The following is a 20,664-nucleotide window of genomic DNA, read 5'->3' as shown; positions in this document are numbered from 1 at the left end:
CATCAAAATAGGAAAAACGCCAAGGGGGATGAATACTTTTGCAAGGCACTGTATTATGTTGAGAGTCACTATAACACCTTAGCTACAAAGGGGCAGTTTCTAACCACTATTCATTTTCCCTATACAGTGAGGGAAAAAAGTATTTGATCCCCTGCTGATTTTTTACGTTTGCACACTGACAAAGAAATTATCAGTCTATAATTTTAATGGTAGGTTTATTTGAACAGTGAGAGACAGAATAACAACAAAAAACTCCCTTTAAGAGTGTGCTCCTAATCTCAGCTTGTTACCTGTATAGAAGACACCTGGGAGCCAGAAATCTTTCTGATTGAGAGGGGGTCAAATACTTATTTCCCTCGTTAAAATGCAAATCAATTTATAACATTTTTGACATGCGTTTTTCTGGATTTTTTTGTTGTTATTCTGTCTCTCACTGTTCAAATAAACCTACCATTAAAATGATAGACTGGTCATTTTTTTGTCAGTGGGCAAACGTACAAAATCAGCAGGGGATCAAATACTTTTTTCCCTCACTGTAGAGGTTTTAGCCTCCCATCCCGCTACTGTAGCTCCAGCAGTATAATATATATAATAAGATATTTATATAATAAGATATTGCTTTAACACAGACTGTACCCAAGCTAGGGCAAACATTGAGCGTACCAATATGCAGACAAAAACAAAACAAAACAATACTCTTTTAGATTTTAAGTTAAAAAGTGCTTTCATATTCACATTCAATAGTATTTTCTTCCACATGAACTGTTATTAAAACAGTTCTGCAGTGTTAAGACATATATATTTCACAAGTTGTGTTCTATCTTTAGAATAATGTGATTGTTATTGGTTGTAGAATCTTACAGACACAATAATATTTACAGACTTTTAAAGTGAGGGATTTCGACATGGTACAACAATAAGAGCGACTGGCTCCAGGCCAATGACTAAAACAAAGTTTGACTAGTACTTCAACCAAGGACTGGTGGGATAGGCAGTAATCTACTGTATGGAGATGCTTATCCACATGTTCTTATCTGGAGGGCTACGCCTCTCTATAAGCAGCTGAGAGAGGAACACATGAGAACCAGAGCTCACCAGAGTTCGACAATATACAGTCACAAACAAGTCTACATTGGGATCACACAAGGTAAACGTACCTGTACCCCCCTCCCCCAAACAATCTTCCCACTCCTTTTACACTCCCATAATCACAGATAAGGTACACCAACTACAAAATAGAGAAATATTCAAATATACAATTAAATGTACACCAACATACACAGATAGAATATTATACAGTAATATAAATATAGTCAATTTAATCATCAACACCTGGCCTTGAACATTGTGCTAAACAATAAATAAAGGAATCCTCTTCAAAAAATTAAGTTAGCTAAAATGGAATCATTTTGACTTCACAGCTCGCTGAAAATCAATTGAGAAGAGTTACAGGCCAAGTATAGTTTTATGAAAGTGGGCTATGTTCTGGGGGAATGTGCTCCCTTCTTTAGCCTTTCAGGTGTACTTTTGAGTTATGGCAACGACATGTTTAAAATCTTTGCTGAGTGTGTAATGAAGGTAAGTAAATACTAGCGGGAAAAGGTCTTGGTAGATTAAACTAACACTGTGTGATTGTATGAGTTCTCTATCTGGTTTGATTACTTCACTTCTGTAAGAGGGTTGAAATAGTCATATGGAAAACTGCTCTTGGTTTAAATTAAGACATTATTAATGCAGGAAGCACTACCTTTCTGTTGAGTATCAATAAATAGAGATTTGAGGATCAACCATTGGAAGGTTTATATTCCTCAGTAAAATTGAGATTGCCTTACAATCCGACTTTGATCTGATTTGGTCCAATAGTGATTGCCACATTGTTTGGTCCATAAATGTTGAAGATAAGAGAAGGTGAAGTGGTGAGTTTTATTTGTGCTTAAAGGGTTCAATTCATGCTGCTTTTTTGTTTGTACTGTACATTCAGCTCCAGCTCTATTGGTCTGCCACGACCATAGTTTGTGCCTTAATCATCACATTGGCTGTAGTACAATCCTATTTGTGCCCATTAAACCCTATTTGTGCATTCATATTTGTGCCCATCCAAGTTTGTGCCTACATACTACAATCTTGTGTTGATGAATTATTTTAAATGATTTGTTATGTCAATCCCTTTGTGAAATTGTGCCTTTTATGTGCTTCGTAGTAATTTATTGCAAAAAACTAACAATAACAGGGAATCATAACATGAGATCGTCAAAAAAGTTTTGTGTCTGGGAGGTACGCTTCATCTGTACCATTTATAATTCTGAATGGACTATTCATCTTTCAGCTTCTACATCAATAGCAGCACATTATACAGTGCATTTCTTCCTGTTTTCCTCCTCTGAAATTGATGGTGATCTGTTCATTCCTCTCTATGGTGTATGTACAGGATGTGGTCGACTGTCTGTCCTTATTAATATCTAGTTTTCACTCTTTGGTGGAGGTACTGAAGTTTCTAATACAACAGCTATGCGTGGCCTGAAGTAACATTATATAACTCCTCCACATTGAACTGGGCCTTTATAACCCCCCTCCCGTCAACGGTAAATGTATAGCCCCGCCCCCCCAACCCAAAACTAGCAAATAGACAATGAAGACAGTGGCTTTACAGCAGCCTTGCACATAATCTTTCAAAAATATACAGAGCCCTCTGGACTGTTGGCATTGTAACCAATGCCAAACAATATTGTTCCTGCCTCTAAACACTTTTAGCTGAAGCAGGTATAGCATTGAAGCGAAAAGTGGTGTGTCAAGAGCAGTGGTTCACTCAAGTGCTTCAGTGGCACACTAAATTACAAGGAAATGTTCCACATAAAATAAAGGGAAAGCATAACCACACTCTATGGCTATAATATGATATAGAGGACTGACATGGAGAACTGCAAAGTTTCAAAGGCTTCAAACCTGCAACAAACATATATAGCTACTCACATTCAGTTGTCACTTAATGGCAATGTAAATATGAGGTTCCTCTACATTCCCCTGACCTCTGTCTACAATAAGCATGAAAAGCAGACCATATAACACTCCCTAGGGGCCAAATATTATGCAAATGTTAACCTGTTATGAGGTTATTAGGTTACTGTCAATCTCGTACTTTATAGTGTCATTATTATTACCTATCAATATTTGTGAGGGGGGAAATAAATATGTTATTTTCTTGGGTCCATTTCTATTGAGCCTCTTCTCCTACCACTCTAAAAACATCTATACCAGGGGTCCAATTACATTCAGCCGTGGGCCGATTATTCCTTGAGCGGATGGTCGGGGAGCCGGAACATAGTTATAAATAATTTGTACACTGCAAATTGACTGCAAGAATCCCAAACAGATATAGTATTTGACAAAAACAGAATAATTTCAAACCTTGATTACATTGGGATATGATCAAATATGCCTTTCTATTTATGCGTGGGAATACTTGGGAACAGACATCCTAAATTAAAATCACTTTGAGCTGATTTCCTGATGATTTTACAGTCTTTTATGTCCAACAATGAAAATATTTGGAGAAAAAAAATAGCTCTGAGAAATTGGGGGGCAAAATAAAATCACATGCGGGCCACCTATTGGGGAACCCTGATCTAGACCAAAACATACTGCATGTCCAGCATTGCATACCCTCCAGTAGGGATTGATACATACCACTGCAACATCTCAGACACCTGAACATGTGGTTCCTTATCAAAGCAGAGGCCTGTGTGGCAGCCACCCCTGCTGCAGTAAAATCTAACCTTTGGGGCTGGGGAGGAGCGGAGAGGGGGAGAGGGCTGTCCTGCGATAAGGGTCACTCAGAGCATGTGAGGGTGGTGGTTGTGGTGTTTTGGGCAGCGCTGCAGCACCCCCTGGTGGTGAGACTCTGTAGGGTTGAGGGTGAGATGGCCTAGGAGGGAGAGATCATTAGGGGTTTAGGGTCAGGCTAGGGTGAGGGACATGAAGAAGATGGACAGTGATCATGAGTCGGACTCAGTGGTGGTGGGAGTGACAGGGGTGGTGGGGGTTGTGGGGCTGATGGCGTTCTGGTAGCCTGTCCCATAGCAGCTGTTGGGGGACAGGGAGTTGGGGTTTTCCAGGGGGTTGGTGCCCGGGGGGCCCAGGTAGGCTCGGGATGGGGGCTTAGGCGAGGGCGTCTCTCCTGGGTTTTTTCCCAGGATGAAGCGCGTCTCATCCACCTCCTCCAGATTGGAGATGTCCTTCATCATGCTCTTGCGGTAGGAGACGGACAGCTTGTTGGAGCCGTCGGTCATCAGGTTGAAGTGGCGGGCGATGAAGACGATGGGGAGAGGAAGCATGGCCACCACGATGAGGGAAAAGCACATGGCCAATGCCCAGGGAGGGTAGCTCTGGAAACGCTCCTGAGCCTAGAGAGAGAGAAACAAAGTTACAAAGGGAAATAGAGTGAAAAATAAATACTCCTGGTGCTGACTGCAAACTCTGAAACAAGGCTAGTACACAAAATGTCAATAAGTGTCTATATGAAGTGTCTATATGAAACTTTGCACTGTCTGCCAACAGGTTAACTGACCAGTTCCTCTACCCATGCGTTGTACCCTGGAGGGCTGATGGCCATCTCGATAACGGTAGCTGTGATGAGAATGATGAGACAACAAGGGGAGACGTACTTCCACATGTAGAAATAGAAGGCGTGGGGCCGGAAACCCAACATGTCCTCCAGGTCCTGCATAAACCTGACACACACACAGGTGGGTTTAACATAGATCCAACCAACTCCTTCAGTTTACAGTTTACAGTATTCAGGTGATCCTTGACTCTTTCTCAATCCGTTCTTAATATTATCCTTCCTCATATTCAATTTTCCTCTTAATCCATATGAAAAACACACATTTCAATATCAGTGATGATCAGTGTGTTCACTTTACAAAGCTACTTCTGACACTATAGGGCTCTCAGAGGAGACACCATCCTGTACCTCTTGGTGCCGTAGATCCAGGCCACTGACACATTCTCCAGGATGACCACGATAGTGAGAGGCAGACCAGCGGAGTAGTCATCAAACATGGTGACAAAGTAGTTCCCAGAGCGCTGGACGAAGAGCAGGCCACAGAAAAAGGCTATGATGCAGCAGCACACTGAAAGAAAGAGAAATAGAGAGAGGGAATTGGAGCAAGATGAGGTAAAAGCATTAGTCAGAAAGTTTGCAGTGACTTCAGCATTTTTATCTCTTCTTCAGTTGTGGTTGAATAACCTTCACATTATGTAAAACCTTTGTGGATCCTTGGATGAGAAAGTCTTTATTTATGCAATCCATTGCTTTTATTGCGATGACTTTGTGTTCAGCCTCAAAGGACTACAACAAAAGTAGGAAAAAGTACTCATCCTTAAAAATCGTAGAATTCACGAGTCTTATGTAGTTACCCACTACGTCTTGGTGAAATGTGCTGAATTTGTGTTTGTAACGCAGGTTGACGTTTATTGTCATGAGTCTTGCCCTGGAGGCAGAACTGAGCGGTTTCAGCTAGCAAGGCCAGCAGCAGTCAAAATTGGCTATATCGTAAAAATTCATTACATTTTAGTCATTTAGCAGACGATCTTATCCAGAGTGAGTGCATAATTTTTTTTTTTTCATACTGGCCCCCCGTGGGAATCGAACCCACAACCCTGGTGTTGCAAGCGCCATGCTCTACCAACTGAGCTCTACCAATTGAGCTACATAAAAACAAAAATGTGCTTTTTGGTCTTAATTTAAGGTTAGGGTTAGGCATTAGGGTTAGCATTGTGGTTAAGGTTTAGGTTAGGGTTAGGTTTAAAATCAGATTTTATGACTTTGTGGCTGTGCCAGCTAGTGACCACTCTGCAGAGCTGCCTCCAGAACAAGACTCATGACAATAACTGCCAACCTGCGTTTGTAACTATGATAGAGGAGAATGGGAGCACCACAGTGGTTTTTAGGGCTGACCTGTGAAAAGCTCCTTCTGGACCTTGTAGGTGTCGAGGACGGGCGTGGTGATGCCTGTCATAGTGCCGATCATACTGCCCAGGCCCAGATTGATGAGCATGAAGAAGAACATGACAGACCAGAAGGGAGAAGCTGGGAAATGAGTCATGGCCTCGGTGAAGGCAATAAAAGCCAAGCCTGTACCTTGCACAGACTACAGAGAAAGAGGGATAAGAGAGAGAGAGAAAGAGAAAAAAAGTGAAGGAGAGAGGGTGCAAAAGAGGACCAAGAGATTGTGATAGAGAGAGAGAGAGGGGACAGAAGAGCCAAGAAGGAGATTAGTTAAGTACAGTATGAGGATGATTAGAAAAAGCCTAATTGGTTTGGTGTTGTGGAACTGGCTCATATTCAGACCCAGTTTCGGTGAGGTAGAGCTCAGAGCCCAGACAGACAGACCCACTGTACCTTGTTGAGCTCATCCTCCAGGACACAGGGGTCAAGGCCCAGCTCAGCGAAGCTGCCCTCCTTCACCGTCTTGATGACACCGTATATCTCAGCATATTCTACTGTGGACAGCTGGGAGAAGTTCACGTGTGGCGGAATGAGGTCATGACTCAGCACGTTAGAGTTCAGGTAGCCAAGCATCTTCTCTCCATTCCTGAAGAGACCACAGGGAAACATGTTAGATAGAGCACAAGATGAAGATTACGGCAAAAGTCCTGAATCTGATCACAGAGAGGGCATGATAATAAATGTATGGTGTGAGCAAAGAGTCGTTTAATTCTGTATTATACAGCTTGAATTCCCTCCACCATCACTATAGATGGCTGCTAGGGCATTTGATTTGAACTCACTCTATGACACACTTCTCGTTCATTAGGTTTGCCTTGAAGCCCAGCACAGCGAAAACAACCAGAGTAGCAAGGATGGAGGTGAAAAAGTTGATGAAGGAGACGAGCACGGCGTCAAAGTGGCAGTTGTTGTCTATCTTGTTGTAGCTGGAGAAGGCAATAACTCCACCGAAGCCCAGGCCCAGGGCAAAGAACACCTGGGTGGCTGCCTCTCTCCACACCTGGGGCTCCAGCATCTTCTCCAGCTGGAACACACAGTAACACATTGACTGACCAACCTGGACTCAGGGGTAGACGTAACATAGTAAAATAAAATCTGGGACACTCAAATTAGTATGACATTATGATATGTTACGAATTACTATATGAATGATGTGTTAGCTAGGTGGCTAACTTGGTTTTAATCATTAGAAATGTTTATACATTCTATAGGTATAGTAGCTGTCTTACCACTGGCTTTTCCCATAAATGACGGCATACAACTGCAATGGAAGCTTCTGTGTGTGTGTGTGTGTTTGTGTGTGTGTGTGTGTGTGTGTGTGTGTGTGTGTGTGTGTGTGTGTGTGTGTGTGTGTGTGTGTGTGAACGGCCTCCTCTGAATCTCACCTTGGGAGTGAACATGTGTGCAATGCCATCGACAGCACCCTTCAACAGCAAACCTCTCACCAGGAAACAGAAGAGCACCACGTACGGGAACAGCGAGCTGAAGTACATCACCTGTCAGACCACAGGAAACAACTTACAATCACACATTCTGTACAACAACTACACTATACATGCCAGAGGAAGGTAGGACTCCAGTCCAGTAGGCTAATATTCCAGTGCAATTGTTAGTCATGTCATGTTCTTGAAAAAGTTGGGACCTGTCATATATCTTCCCTACACTCTTTTGACTCTCCCCCCAACACCCCCTGCCCCTCTCCCGCCACATCCGCTGCCCCTCTCCCTCTCCCTCTTCCCCATACTCCCCTCTCCCCCCACACCCCCTGGCCTTCCCCACAAACCCTCCACTTTCTCCCCTCTCTCCCCACAGCGCTCCCTACCTTCCCAGAGGACGCGATGCCTCTGATGACAGCCAGGCAGACGATGATCCAGGCCACCAGCAGAGACAGGGTCATCTTGACGTTCAGGCCGCCGCTGTCTGCGATGGTGCTGGTGGTGTTCAGGGTCTGGCGGTACCAGAAGTAGGTGGTGGCTGAGCTTTTCTCACACTCAGGCTCCACGACTGCAGAGGGGTGAGGGGGAGGGGGGTGGTCAGAGAGAGGGGAGGGAGAGAGAGAGGGAGAGTGAAAAGAGTTGTTGTGAAAAGGGAGGGAGGTCAGGGAGGATGAAAGAGAGGGAGAGAGAGAGGGGAGGGAGGGATGTGATAGGGAAAGTAAAGGGATAAGGGGAGTAGAAGGGAGAAAGATAGAGAATAAATAAAATGAGGGAGAGAATGTTTACACAGGGACCAAATCCCCTCTCCCCCCTGGATTGGTTCTCCCAGATGGACATTAGTAAGGTAAACAAGGTTCATCCTTGAACTTGGTATGCACAGTGTGAGCCCTCATTCAAGACGCTTGACATTTTTCTTTGCGCATATTTTCACCTTTTATAGTTCAACCTTGGGGAAATGATACATGGATTTAAGTCTGGAGAAAGCAGTCTTACAGAGGTACTGCAGAAATACACGCATATGCACCCACACGCATGCAAGAACATGCAGGCACGCACACACACACACACACACACACACACACACACACACACACACACACACACACACACAAAACACACACACACACACACACACACACACACACACACACACACACACACACACACACATGCATGCACAGAAATTGCCAGGTCAACTAAGTGTACCAGTCTCTATTTATGTCAGGTAGATGGCAATGTTCAGCAGAGGAAATCATGATGGCCTCCCATAATTCTAATTTGATCCTCTCTTTTATCTCTCTCTCTGTCTATGAGTGATGGCATTCCAGGTTATATGCAGTATATCTTTCCCTTATCTCTCCCATCTCCCTTCTTCTTACCCCTCCACTCCTGCATGTCACTCCAGAAGCACAGAACTGTATTAAAAGTGAACGCTAGGTCTGAATGACCTTGGTCTCTGTGTTTAGCTGATCTGAAAAGTGCCGATGCCAATGTTAACCACAGTTTATTTGATGTGGTTAATGCAGACATGTAACCATTGGGCCAGGTCAGAGTGGGTGCAGAGCAGCGTGGTCCTGGGGTCCCACACACCTGCATGAATGATAGGGTCTACCTTTCTCTACAGATGTGGTCCTCTGTAGCTCAGCTGGTAGAGCACGGCGCTTGTAACGCCAGGGTAGTGGGTTCGATCCCCGGGACCACCCATACACAAAAAATGTATGCACACATGACTGTAAGTCGCTTTGAATAAAAGCATCTGCTAAGTGGCATATTACTATTATTACTTAATTTGAGCCAGTTTGCTACAGCAGGAAAATAATCCTGCAGCAACAGGAAATTTGAATTATTATGTGGATTAGAATTAATTGACATTTTTGTAGGGGTTGATACATTTTTCGTAAGGGAAAATCAAGTATGTAATTCCAAAGTGGAAATTACAGACTCCAGAAGCCTTTTTAAACCTCAAATACACTACAAGTTCTCCTGCAACAGGGTGAGCAAATTAAAATCCTACATCTGTATGACCATGGCGCGAGGTCACTTTTTCACACAGAATTAAAGACAATGCTACAGACAACCTGTAATGCCACTGTGGAAAAACTCAAATCCCACTATACTGTAGTGTAGTAGTGTGGCATGGTGTAGTAAACCACCATTTGTAAAGAGCAAACCTATGGGGAATCACATACAATCCTAGCATTTGTGTGTGTGGTACTGTATGATTACCAGTCCCTCCAGGATTTCGCTGGGACTTTTTGTGATATTTGCAGACCAAAATGCTTGATTTTGCTGCATAAATTCTGACATTTTGCATGGCAATATGTGATGATTTTGTCAAATTTGTTGCGAAAATGCACTGACGAGTTAAAACGTTTGTTGACATGTGGCTTGATTGAACCATATTATGCGGTAAATGTGCGGTGATTGGTTGTAAATTGCGATCCTTCTTTTTGTACTGCGGTGATGGGTCAGTTTTATGCAATAATATTGCAATGATTTGATTGTTTTACGCGGAAATAGTGTGGTGCTTGGTCAAATTTGCAAACCCTCGCATAATATGCAGGGAATTGTTCATTTTGCTAAAAGATTTGCGATCGCAGAATCCCGGAATCCTGGAGGGAATGGATTAGACAATAACATGATGACTTGCAACACCATGCCATATGCCTCTGTCTCTCAGTGTAAGAACCCTTCTATCTGACCAGCTACAGCTGCTCTCCTCCATGCTCACTGGTGGCTGACTGTCTTCATACTGCTGAGTCATGTGAGGAGCAGAGCAGAGGAGAGGAGAGGTGAGCGCTGAGTGATTCTTGGAACCGCTGGGATTGTATTATCACCACCTCTAATCTAAGAGTGTCAAAGGACTTTCATCTGTATTATCTCCATCTGAGTCATGAAGGATACTCGTAAGTAAGCTAGTTAGATGTGAGATTCAGTGCCCACCCTGGCCAAAACTGTATTGAACCGGAAGATTGAATTACAAAACACAAATATGTGTTTCTCTCAGACTGACCAAAAATGATTGTGCAAGTATGGATTATTCTACAGGGCAAAATGAGTGCATATAACAAGACGGAAATTAGTCATATCTGATTAATCAAATACAGGCCTTCTTAAAAAAGGAGAGAGGTTTAATTCAATATTCATTAAATCCTTTCTAGTTTGTGAGACCAACTGTGGCATACCACATTGGTCATGGCCACTCAGCTGCTTGGGCTTTATCAAACAGTTCAGAGGAGTTCTATGACTCCATTTTCTTTGCCATCTGCATCTCTCCTCCGTCCCTCTGTTCAGATCTGGCATCCACTCACTGGATAATGATCCATTCCTCCTGATAGGGCATTCGGCCCATGGCAGTGGGTACTGGAAGGACTGGAAGAAGTAGAAGATGCTCCAGCCGATGATGACGTTGTAGTAGAGCCCCACAAAGCCACACACCTGGAATGTAGGAGAGGCAGAGTCTGTTAGAGTAAGAAAGTCCAATGAAACTCACACTCACGCCTGAGGTGCTCCTCTGCACAAGTCCCTGTCACTGCTGGTTGATGCCACTCTTTCAGTCAAATGGCAATTTGACACAATGAGTGTGTGTGTGTGTGTGTGTGTGTGAATATCCATACATACACTACTGTACCGTGAGAGGTAATTTCAATATATTTCTCATTCAGATGGTCTATTTAGGCAGGAGTATGTTATTTTCTCATGTTCCTAAGGTGGCATGTAGCCTAGTGGTTACGAGCATTGGGCCAGTGACCAAAAGGTCTCTGGTTTGAATACCAGAGCTGACTGTGAAAATCTATCAATGTGCCTTTGAGCAAGGCTCTTAACACTAATTGGCAATTAGGATAAGAATGTAATCTGGATAAAAGTGTCTACTAAATGACAAAAATGTAATCTTCTGAGCCTCGCCATGTCAACAAGGACAGGCAGAAGCTAAACCAGGTCGGGAAATCCATGAATTATTGAAGTACACTCTTTCAGCCATTTCCACAGTGATCTCTTAAGAGGTATTTATAGCTGCCACTCTCAGTCATGTGCAACACCAACGAGGGGCTGTCTCTCTCTCACACCCTAAGCCCCCCCATCTCCGCCTCTCTCTCACTATCTAGGACATTATCCGGTTTACTCATCTTTATAGTCCTATTCTTTCATCTATCTACATTATACAACTACGACTCATACAACTGTTTATGTCACATCTTATGGAATGAAGAACGTGAGATAGCTTTCTCCATCATAATAGCACAGAGTCAGAGTATGTTTGTTTTGAGTTGTGTAAGGTGATGCAGACATGGGGAACCATGTTTAGACCTGCTATGCTCAATTACAAATCAAGGCATATCTATCTATCCCCTAAAGCAAGTTTGCCTAATTAGTGATTACACATTCCAGCTCAACAGATTTACACAATGTCTATTTCCTCTCACAATATTCATAAATGGACACTGAATGCTTCCCAAAATAAATGATCCACCTTTGTGAGATATCTCTTATTAAAGTGGGAGGTTGGCATGTTATGTGATGTTGTGACAGTGAGATTATGTGATGTGAGTCACAAAATGTCCTATATGCCAAATTCAAGACCTGGAGCTGTTTAAATAGATCCATCCTATCAAACTGGCATATACACAGAAAGCATGAACAACAGCTTTTATCTTAAAGGCCCAGTGCAGTCAAAATGAAATGTTCCTGTGTTTTGTATCATATTATACAGCAACTGATGAAACTAACACTGTAAAAGTGTGAAGCAATTTGATCAGTGTTATTTCCTGATAGTTGCTGGTTGAAAATACAATCTACACAGAACCTTCTAATCAGCAGGTTTTGCATGGGTGGAGTTGTGGCTTGTCTGGTGACATCACTAGGCGGTATAAGTTAATATAGACCAATAACAAAGAGAGTTCCAAATCTCTCTGCCAATAACTGCTAGTTTTCAGATTACATATCCCCCCTTACCCACTCAGACCACTCCCAGCGAAATTCTTGCTTGAGAAATAGTTTTTTTCAAAAAAAAAAAAATTTAATTACCCTTTTAATGGAAAACTATTACAGTAAAGTACCTAACTGTTACCTAGAAATAATTTGATATTGAGATAAAAACGACTGCATTGGGCCTTTAAAGAGATTCGGGTCGGTGGGTGTTAAATAGAGTGCTGGTGACAGCACCACAATGCATGTGGTAAAAACAGTATGCTAAGGCAGCCAAGCATGGAGATAGTCAGGGGAGAGGCCACAAAGTGTTGGTATATGCAGAAAATAGCATACTTAATAAATCACACAGTCACTGAGGTAGAGAGACTCTGTTGAAATAAGAGCCCATTCAGCGAAAGCTCCCAGTGATAAACCCCACATCCATTATCCTTATCACACTGACCTATCTGTTTCCCTCTGCAGTGCACTGTGGTCAGTCACACTGTTTTTCTCTTGGGACACTGTATATTTCGTTACGTGGAACAAGCACTTCAGAATATAAACAGATTACACCAAAATCATGTTAAAACAAATAGCATTATGTAGCTGATGATTGGAGGGTGATCAGTTAACAAACTGATTTCCAGCCTCCACTTCAACCAAGAGGTGATATAATAGGCAACCTTAAACCAAAGACACCATCCTCACTGTCACTCACCATTAGACTGGACACCCCTATCCCGCCCAGGTGGGGGCACACGTAGTTCCACACCCCGATGCTCCCACGTCGGATCTTCTGGCCCACCGCCAGCTCCAGGAAGAAGAGCGGGACGCCGATGAGGATGAGGAGGATGAAATACGGGACTAAGTAGGCACCTGAAAGAAAGGGGTCAAAGTGATCATGCTATATTTCTCCCAATAGACTATTAGGTACATGAGAAGTACACATACTGTATGTGTGATATTACAGTACTAAGCATTGTGTAAAATGTGGAACACCTTTCCTTTGAAATAATGCACAAGTTTCAATTGGCTACCTTGCTGGATCAATGGAGAGACTTAACATTTACTGTGGACCCTGGCTCTGTTCCTCTGAGCTGTTTCTAGAACACTAATTATAATTGATTGTGTCTCATTACAAAGCCAGAGGGGAAGGGGAGAGGTGGACAGACTGGGTGACAGGAAGACAAACCCTCTAGTTGGTGGTCACGAAGTAGCAGGCCAACTCAGTGAGTCAGGGGAGAGGCCAGAGCTCTGAGACTCAGGACACTATGGTGTCTGTCTGTTTGTACTTAACAGTTCTGCATCACTTGTCACTGCAATATGTAATAGCTTTTTGTTTGCTGACACCTTTGAAAGTGTTCTATATTACTCTCCCACCCTGCAAGTCAGAGCCCATCCAACCAGTGATTTACTAAGGTCTATTTTAGTATTTGATTTGAATTATGGGGGATGTCTAAATTTGGACCTTCCCAGCTTAATCCAAGAGAGGCTTAATCAGGATGCTACTGTATTTGATCATCAGGATGCTAATACTTACGCTGAATCACTATCACTAATACTCATACTTCAGGAGTACCAGTTACATAGCCCAGAGCTCATAGCCCACTGGACACAGACGTCAGTTCAACGTCTAGTTTTAATTGAGTTGTTACTAATGTAAATTCAACATGAGATCAACAAAAAATAGAACCAGGTCATTGGATGTAGGTAAGAAATTGGGTAAGAAAATAAATAAAAAATCCCCAAATTAATTTATGTATTGATGACTTTTTGCGAATCCAATCAGTTTTCCACATTGATTCAACATCATCACATTACATTTTTTGTTGAACTGATGTGGAAACAACGTTGATTCAACAAGTTTATCCCCCAGTACAGGCACATGCACAGATCCAATGCCCGAGCACCTGACCTTTTGCCCTCCTTTGAAAAAGTCCCCTCGCACCTTGTGGATTTTTTGTATTTTATGAATTACTTTTTATTTCTTAATTTTTTAAAACATTTTAAATGTAATGAATTGCGCATGAAACTAGCTATTTCATAAGCTCTTGAATCTCAGAAAATACCCCCTCCCCCACCCTCCTGCCCCAAGAGTGCTCTCCTCTGGCCACTGGTTGACCATTTTGTATTTTGAGCACCTGCACCCCTCCCCCCCAAAGGTCTGTGCATGGCCCTGGCCCAGTGGGAATGGATTGAATATTACGGCACACAAAGACCAAGGTCCTAGAATGAAGGGAGAAAGAAGTACAATGTAGTTCAGGAAAGGATAAGTCAATCCTGCTCGCTGCTTTTGGCCCCCAGCCAAAGTGTCCTCAGATCAGTTGACAAACACAGTGCCCTTTCAGCCGGATCCAATCAATTGCAGCCTATCTGAACTGAGGCCAGCTAACAGCCCTGATATACTGTATAGCATGCAAACTGAGGTATGAAAGATAAGCAGAGAATGCTGGAAGGAGAGAAGGAGAGAAGGAGAGAGAGAGGAGGGGGAAGGAGGCCCAGAGCGATAACCACCCAACACCACAGAGCCATTTAATGTGGCTGTAATTTGCTGTCAGGAGGTAAATTAGGGGGTGAAAGATGGCCGTTCACCAGGTCAAACGACCAGGCTGCTTGGTTAGAGGAGCCTTTAAATCCTGCCTATTAGCAATAAATCAGGAAGAGAAGGTGTGTGAGAGACAACAGGGCTGGTGCACCAAACACATCAGTCATTATCAGGTGAAGACAGGGAGACTGTGAGGTTTTGGAGGTGAATTGAGCATGCCTAATCGTCATTTCTATGACCAGAGGTAAGAGATGTGGTGTTTTATGCTGCTGTTATGGTCAGAGGTGTGATGCTCATTAAAACTGATGGGGCATGTTTTTATCCATTAATGGTAGAGAGGTTAGGTTATGTTAGAGCAGGGGAGTGCAGAAGCTAAATTTAGCACATTCTGCAAAACACTGTCAACTCCAAGAACATACAATAGTATGAAATCTGAGCGATTTCCACTAGATGGGACAGCTGCAGTCAAAATTGGCCTTCATTTAATGTTAGGGCTAGACATTAGGGTTAGCAGTGTGGTTAAGGTCAGAGTTAAGGTTAGGGTTAGGGTTAGGGTTAGGTTAGGTTTAAAATCAACAAGTGACCACTCTGCAGAGCTGCCTCCAGTACATGAGTCATCCCAATAAATGCCAACCTGCCCTGACAAATAGGGGTGTTCTGAACTACTATACCAGCAAAGATTTACACTGTGCACCTGTAACTACATGACAAAATAAATAAATCACCATCACCAAAATACAGAGCCATTAGTGTTTAATTAAGAGTATCCCTTTCATGTTGATCAGAGTATCAGTTGAGCCTTGACCTGCCCCAGTGCCAGTAGTAATCGATAGCACAGCTATATTTAGAGTGGTGTTGGTGGACCTGTGCTCCTCTCTTGGCAGTCCAGCCTGACTGTGATGGCAAGCCAGAGTTGCTGGCATGTCATTCTTACAGTCTGGGTCACTGAGCTGCCAGGAAAGCAGCCGCTGATAGACTCTTCATCAGACAGAGGCAGACAGGAAGATGAGGAGGAAATGACCTTGTAAATCTGCACAGCGCCCCTTTCTCAAATCACATACAGGCCTGCTACATGGGTCACTGCTCATCCATTGACGTAGCTACAATAAATAATTCTGCTATGCTTGCTATTTAGTCAGCCAGCCCTTAGGGGGCGCGGTCTGCCACTCACCTCCTCCATTCTTTTGGCATAGGTAAGGGAAGCGCCAAACATTTCCTAGCCCCACAGAGAAGCCCACCTGGGCCAGAATGTACTGAAGCTTGCTGTTCCAGGCCGGGCGGCCATCGTTCTCGGGGGGCTCGAGAACAATCTTCTTCCCGGGGACCCCTCCAACATTCAGAGAGCTGTTCTTGTAGTCGAGCGGCGCTTCGTGAGCGAGCAGGTCTGCCACCGACTCTGTGACATGCTCATTGGTGTGCTCACGCTGCGTCACCTTACTGTTCTTACGCATCAGGGACACTGAGGGGGGAGCTGGGAGGGGTGGGTGCAGAGAGAGAGAGAGACAGACAGAGAGACAGACAGAGAGAGAGGGGGAGTTCAGGGTGTACTGTAGGTACAAAGTAGAGGGGTTGGATGCTAGGTGCCAGATGTTGAGAAGAGAGAGTGAGCGCAGGGCTCCAGATTTGGGCTTTGGTCCTGTGAGAGAAAAACATAAATGAAATCTGTCACTTGAAGGCTTTTACTATTTTACAAAGCAATATAGCCAACACTGAGGACATTTAACAGATTGTGACATTAAAACTGTCCTTAATAGATGAGAGGGTTCATTTCCACTAAAATCCTTGAGTCCTAACAAGGCACTTCTGTTTTCATTGGAAGTTAGGTTGGCATATCTTTCTGTGTCGCTGTGGGCCTCAAGCAACACTTCAGACACAGGATCACTGACACAATTACCCTTTTCCATTTAGTGCTTAGCCAGGCTTGTAATAAGATGCAGGTCTATAACACAGTCTCTAATCTAGTGGCCTTAAAGGCAACATAAGTGTGGGTGGTTGCGTTAACTTAACTACACTTCCACAAGAATGAAGCTTGCTCATCACTACAACAAATCATTTCACAACTTAGTGGTACTCTAAGTAAATAACCTCCATATCCACTGCAGCAACTAATTGAATTAAATTGTATTGCAAGTTGCCATTCATTTGTCATTAATTAATTTGCTCTAAATATTTAGGCCTCATACCGTATGCTTAAGAGCACACACTGACATATTACCTTGTATTTACATCTCAAGGTCACGTCCAATGTTCCCTCTAAGCTGCGCGCGTGCGCATTCCCGCACGCAGACATATCAGCTCACAGCGAGAAGCACAAGATTGAACTTTCTAAAGCAGTGGTCACCAACCAGTCGATCGCATCTCCAAGGCATTCCTAGTCGATCGCCAAAAAACCCAACGATAAAGCCTTGTGTTCCTATTTTTTTTATTCGTCTCGGGCTGTTGGCGGCAGGTGCACCCAATTCAGCTGTCCTGCGCGATGGGTAGGCGAACACTCCAAACAGCCTACCCGACCGCTCGGAAGCGTCCGCATGGTCCTAAAGCACACCATTGCCTAGTTTTGTATCACATTCCAATGATAAAACTGGGGGGGACAAAAATGCAATTTCAGAATGTGGGGGGGACATGTCCCCCCTGTCCCCAGTGAAAGTTGCGCCCCTGCATAAAATGTATGTTCTGCCTATTTTCACTCAGCGCTACAACAAGCACTGCAGCAGTAATGAATGCTACTAGCGCGCACCGCTAATTAGCTAGCCATTTCACACCGGTTACACTCACCTCCCTTTGACCTCCTCCTTTTCCGCAGCAACCAGTGATCCGGGTCAACAGCATCAATGTAACAGTGTTGCTTCCGTCCCTCTCCTCGCCCCTACCTGGGCTTGAACCAGGGACCCTCTGCACACATCGACAACAGTCACCCTCGAAGCACCGTTACCCATCGCTCCACAAAAGCTGCGGTCCTTGCAGAGCAAGGGGAACAATGACTTCAAGGTCTCAGAGCGAGTGACGTCACCGAATGAAATGCTACTAGCGCGCACCGCTAACTAGCTAGCCATTTCACAAACGATTTAAATGTATGCTCACTCATCTGTGCTTCACAAGTAATATAACAATGGTGTGATCATATAGCCTACCTCAAATTTTGAAATATAATTTTAAAAAATGGCCCGAACAACAATGCATTGGCAGAGCAATTCAAGCAAAGACAATATGCGGTGATAATGTATTGGGCCTATAGCTTACTGCACAAACCTCATTGCTACAGTACTGTTTTTAATTGGTTAATGTTGCATAGACTTCTGTTTTTTAAGTCATGTTAAAAAAAAAACTGAGCGGTAGATCTCAGCTTGCATTTTGACTCAGTGATCTTGACTCAGAAAAGGTTGGTGACCACTGTTTTAGAGTTTTCCCTGTTAACACTATCAACTTTTCCCTTTGCTGTGGCTCTTGTGATCGAATCTACGCAATATTAGACACTTTCAAAGCAACATACCGAAACAAAACTAACAATGCAAGATATTTTGTTGTAGTCAGAACGCATTGGAGTAGGATTCTATTGCATTGACACGCACTACTCAGCCCGTACTCTACACAGACCAGTGCGGCATAAACAATCAGAACTGCAGTAGGCCTATATGCAAATAGACCATTGCCATATATGGATCTGTTTCATTTACTTTGAACTGGACTGTGTTAACAGCATGAGCGGTTGTGAGTAGATGCACTTGTTTTGAGATCAAAGCGAGAGCTGCATGTAGCCACGTGTGCACATTTTGTTAATATCCTTTGCTAGTTAGTGAGTTATTAGCCCAGCTATAGATCATTTGTAATCAGCAATAGGGGAGTGATTGCTTCCTACAAGAGCACAAAATGTGTACAGTTCTAGACATCTTTGAAAAGCGAGTCAGGTAAAGAGCTTTTTCTTTGTCTTAAAGGGGCAGTATTGTATTTTGAGACAGGCTTGAATAAACTAAGTGCATAGAATTTTCACAATGTTCAAGTTTGCGCTCAGCTGACCTGAAATTCGCTCAGCGCCTAATTTTTTTTGAGGGAACATTAGTCATGTCCAGTTAACTAACCCTTACAAGAGAGCTTACATGAAGAGAGGAGGGGGGGTAGCAACTTGCTAAATGTGTTTAATCTATCTGTGGAATCATTTCCCCACAAAGCTGTCACCGAAAAAGCAGATTAGGCCCCTACCTCCCTCAGTGTTTTGGTTTCAGACATTCCCAATGTTACCAATTGTCCTACTTCATTTTCCTGTCCTGTAAGCTTAACTTTTGGGAAGCTTTTTCCTGTAAATCCCCTAATCCTCGGAAGCATTGCAGCAGGATTCTCTCCCCCTCTTTCATGGAGCTGTTGGTTTAGCCCAAACATAATGGAGGAAGTCAGTCAGCACAAGGGAGGGGCTGGATGAACCGCAGTCATGCGTTCTCTTGATCCACATCACAAGCCTGGCGTAGGCTCATTACTTATTGAGAGAGTCACCTCTCAGCCATTATAAAAATCCACCTTCGACTGAAATACAGAGCAGAAAAGCCCCATGGGATATGTGAGGGCCACATCCTATTCTGGGGGACAGAGAGACAGCAAAAACAAGAGAGCTAACTTATGTGGGAGATACTGGAGTGTATCCCATGGATGACTGTTCACTTAGTAATCCTTTACTTACTTTTGTTGTGAACTGACTGGGTGATGGCCATATGAAGAAGGGGAAGGTAGATGGTTAGAAATGGAGGTCACACAGAGGACAGACAGAGAGCTGCAGTTTATGCTGTGGCAACATTTTGAGAGCCCCATCTTTTACAGTATGATGCAACAGCAGTGATGCACTTCTCCTGGTCACGACAATCACTGTCAGTCACTACTTCTGCCTGTACATCGCTTCTCCTTCCACTTTCTCTTGCTCCTCTCATGTGCAAAAACTCCACAATAAACTGAACCTCCCATATACAAAGTAAACAGCTATTGTAGTAAACAGTATACTAGGCCTAAAAAAGCCCAGACAGAGCAAAGCAACAAAGAGCAATCATTTACTTAATTTAACTGTATTTTTTAAAAACAGTATATTTTAATTTACCACAAATCCTATGTATAAAGTTAAACAAGAATATTCCACATGATTCACATAATTCCTTATAAATAGTACATAAGTGTATACACATAGAGTTTATAGCAGTCTCTTCCAGCACACAACAACCATTTCATGTTATGCATGTCAACATCGGGTCACGTGAACGTATCTAACAAAAACATAACCCTTTCTGCCTTGCGTTGCATACATGTCCTTTACAGTGCATGATTAAATAAATAATCCACACTCATTCACAATTTGCATGGGAACCTCTATATAATCCCATGGGCATTAACTCTGGACAAGATCTGCATTGGTTCAGACATTCAATCCCATGCATGAAACATAATATCAACAGCTGCATCACTCCGCCTACAGAGAGACTGTGCCAAGAAAACACGTCAACCCCTGCCAGCTGGTGTTCAGATCACCACAGACAAGATTTATAAAAATACAAGTACTAGGTGACTTTTACATAATTTGAAAGCCATTTTGTGTGTTATAATGGCTGCAGTGAGGGCTAAGAGTTCTAGGTGGAGCAGTCTGCAGCACTTTACCTATATTGTTTCAGTGAATATCTAGTTAACAAATGGAAATTAATTTGGGGTCAGCTGCTTTGAATAAAAACAATAAAATAAAAACAATTGCACTGACTAAATCACTTTAGCAAAAAACAAACATGCACAGCTGTAAGATG

The 20,664-nt window shown here is 43.2% G+C and overlaps 1 protein-coding gene across 1 annotated transcript in view; it reads right to left on the bottom strand.

The window, feature by feature from the left end:
* Positions 1-2,618: 2,618 nt before the first annotated feature.
* Positions 2,619-20,664, bottom strand: part of LOC121575283 (sodium-dependent neutral amino acid transporter SLC6A17-like) — a 28,281-nt gene continuing 10,235 nt past the window's right edge. The window contains exons 2-12 of the mRNA XM_041888270.2: positions 16,068-16,532; positions 13,070-13,227; positions 10,755-10,881; positions 7,830-8,011; positions 7,393-7,503; positions 6,790-7,031; positions 6,401-6,593; positions 5,957-6,149; positions 4,970-5,129; positions 4,565-4,727; positions 2,619-4,400 (exon numbers count right to left, since the gene is read on the bottom strand). Coding sequence (XP_041744204.1) covers positions 3,993-4,400; positions 4,565-4,727; positions 4,970-5,129; positions 5,957-6,149; positions 6,401-6,593; positions 6,790-7,031; positions 7,393-7,503; positions 7,830-8,011; positions 10,755-10,881; positions 13,070-13,227; positions 16,068-16,347 — 2,217 coding nt within the window. The 5' untranslated portion in view covers positions 16,348-16,532 and the 3' untranslated portion in view covers positions 2,619-3,992. The remainder of the gene's footprint in view (positions 4,401-4,564; positions 4,728-4,969; positions 5,130-5,956; positions 6,150-6,400; positions 6,594-6,789; positions 7,032-7,392; positions 7,504-7,829; positions 8,012-10,754; positions 10,882-13,069; positions 13,228-16,067; positions 16,533-20,664) is intronic.

The sequence above is a fragment of the Coregonus clupeaformis genome, chromosome 10, assembly GCF_020615455.1.
Source record: "Coregonus clupeaformis isolate EN_2021a chromosome 10, ASM2061545v1, whole genome shotgun sequence".
Taxonomy (NCBI): Eukaryota; Metazoa; Chordata; class Actinopteri; order Salmoniformes; family Salmonidae; genus Coregonus; species Coregonus clupeaformis.
The sequence above is the reverse complement of the archived record's forward strand: the minus strand, read 5'-3'. Positions and strand labels throughout refer to the sequence as shown.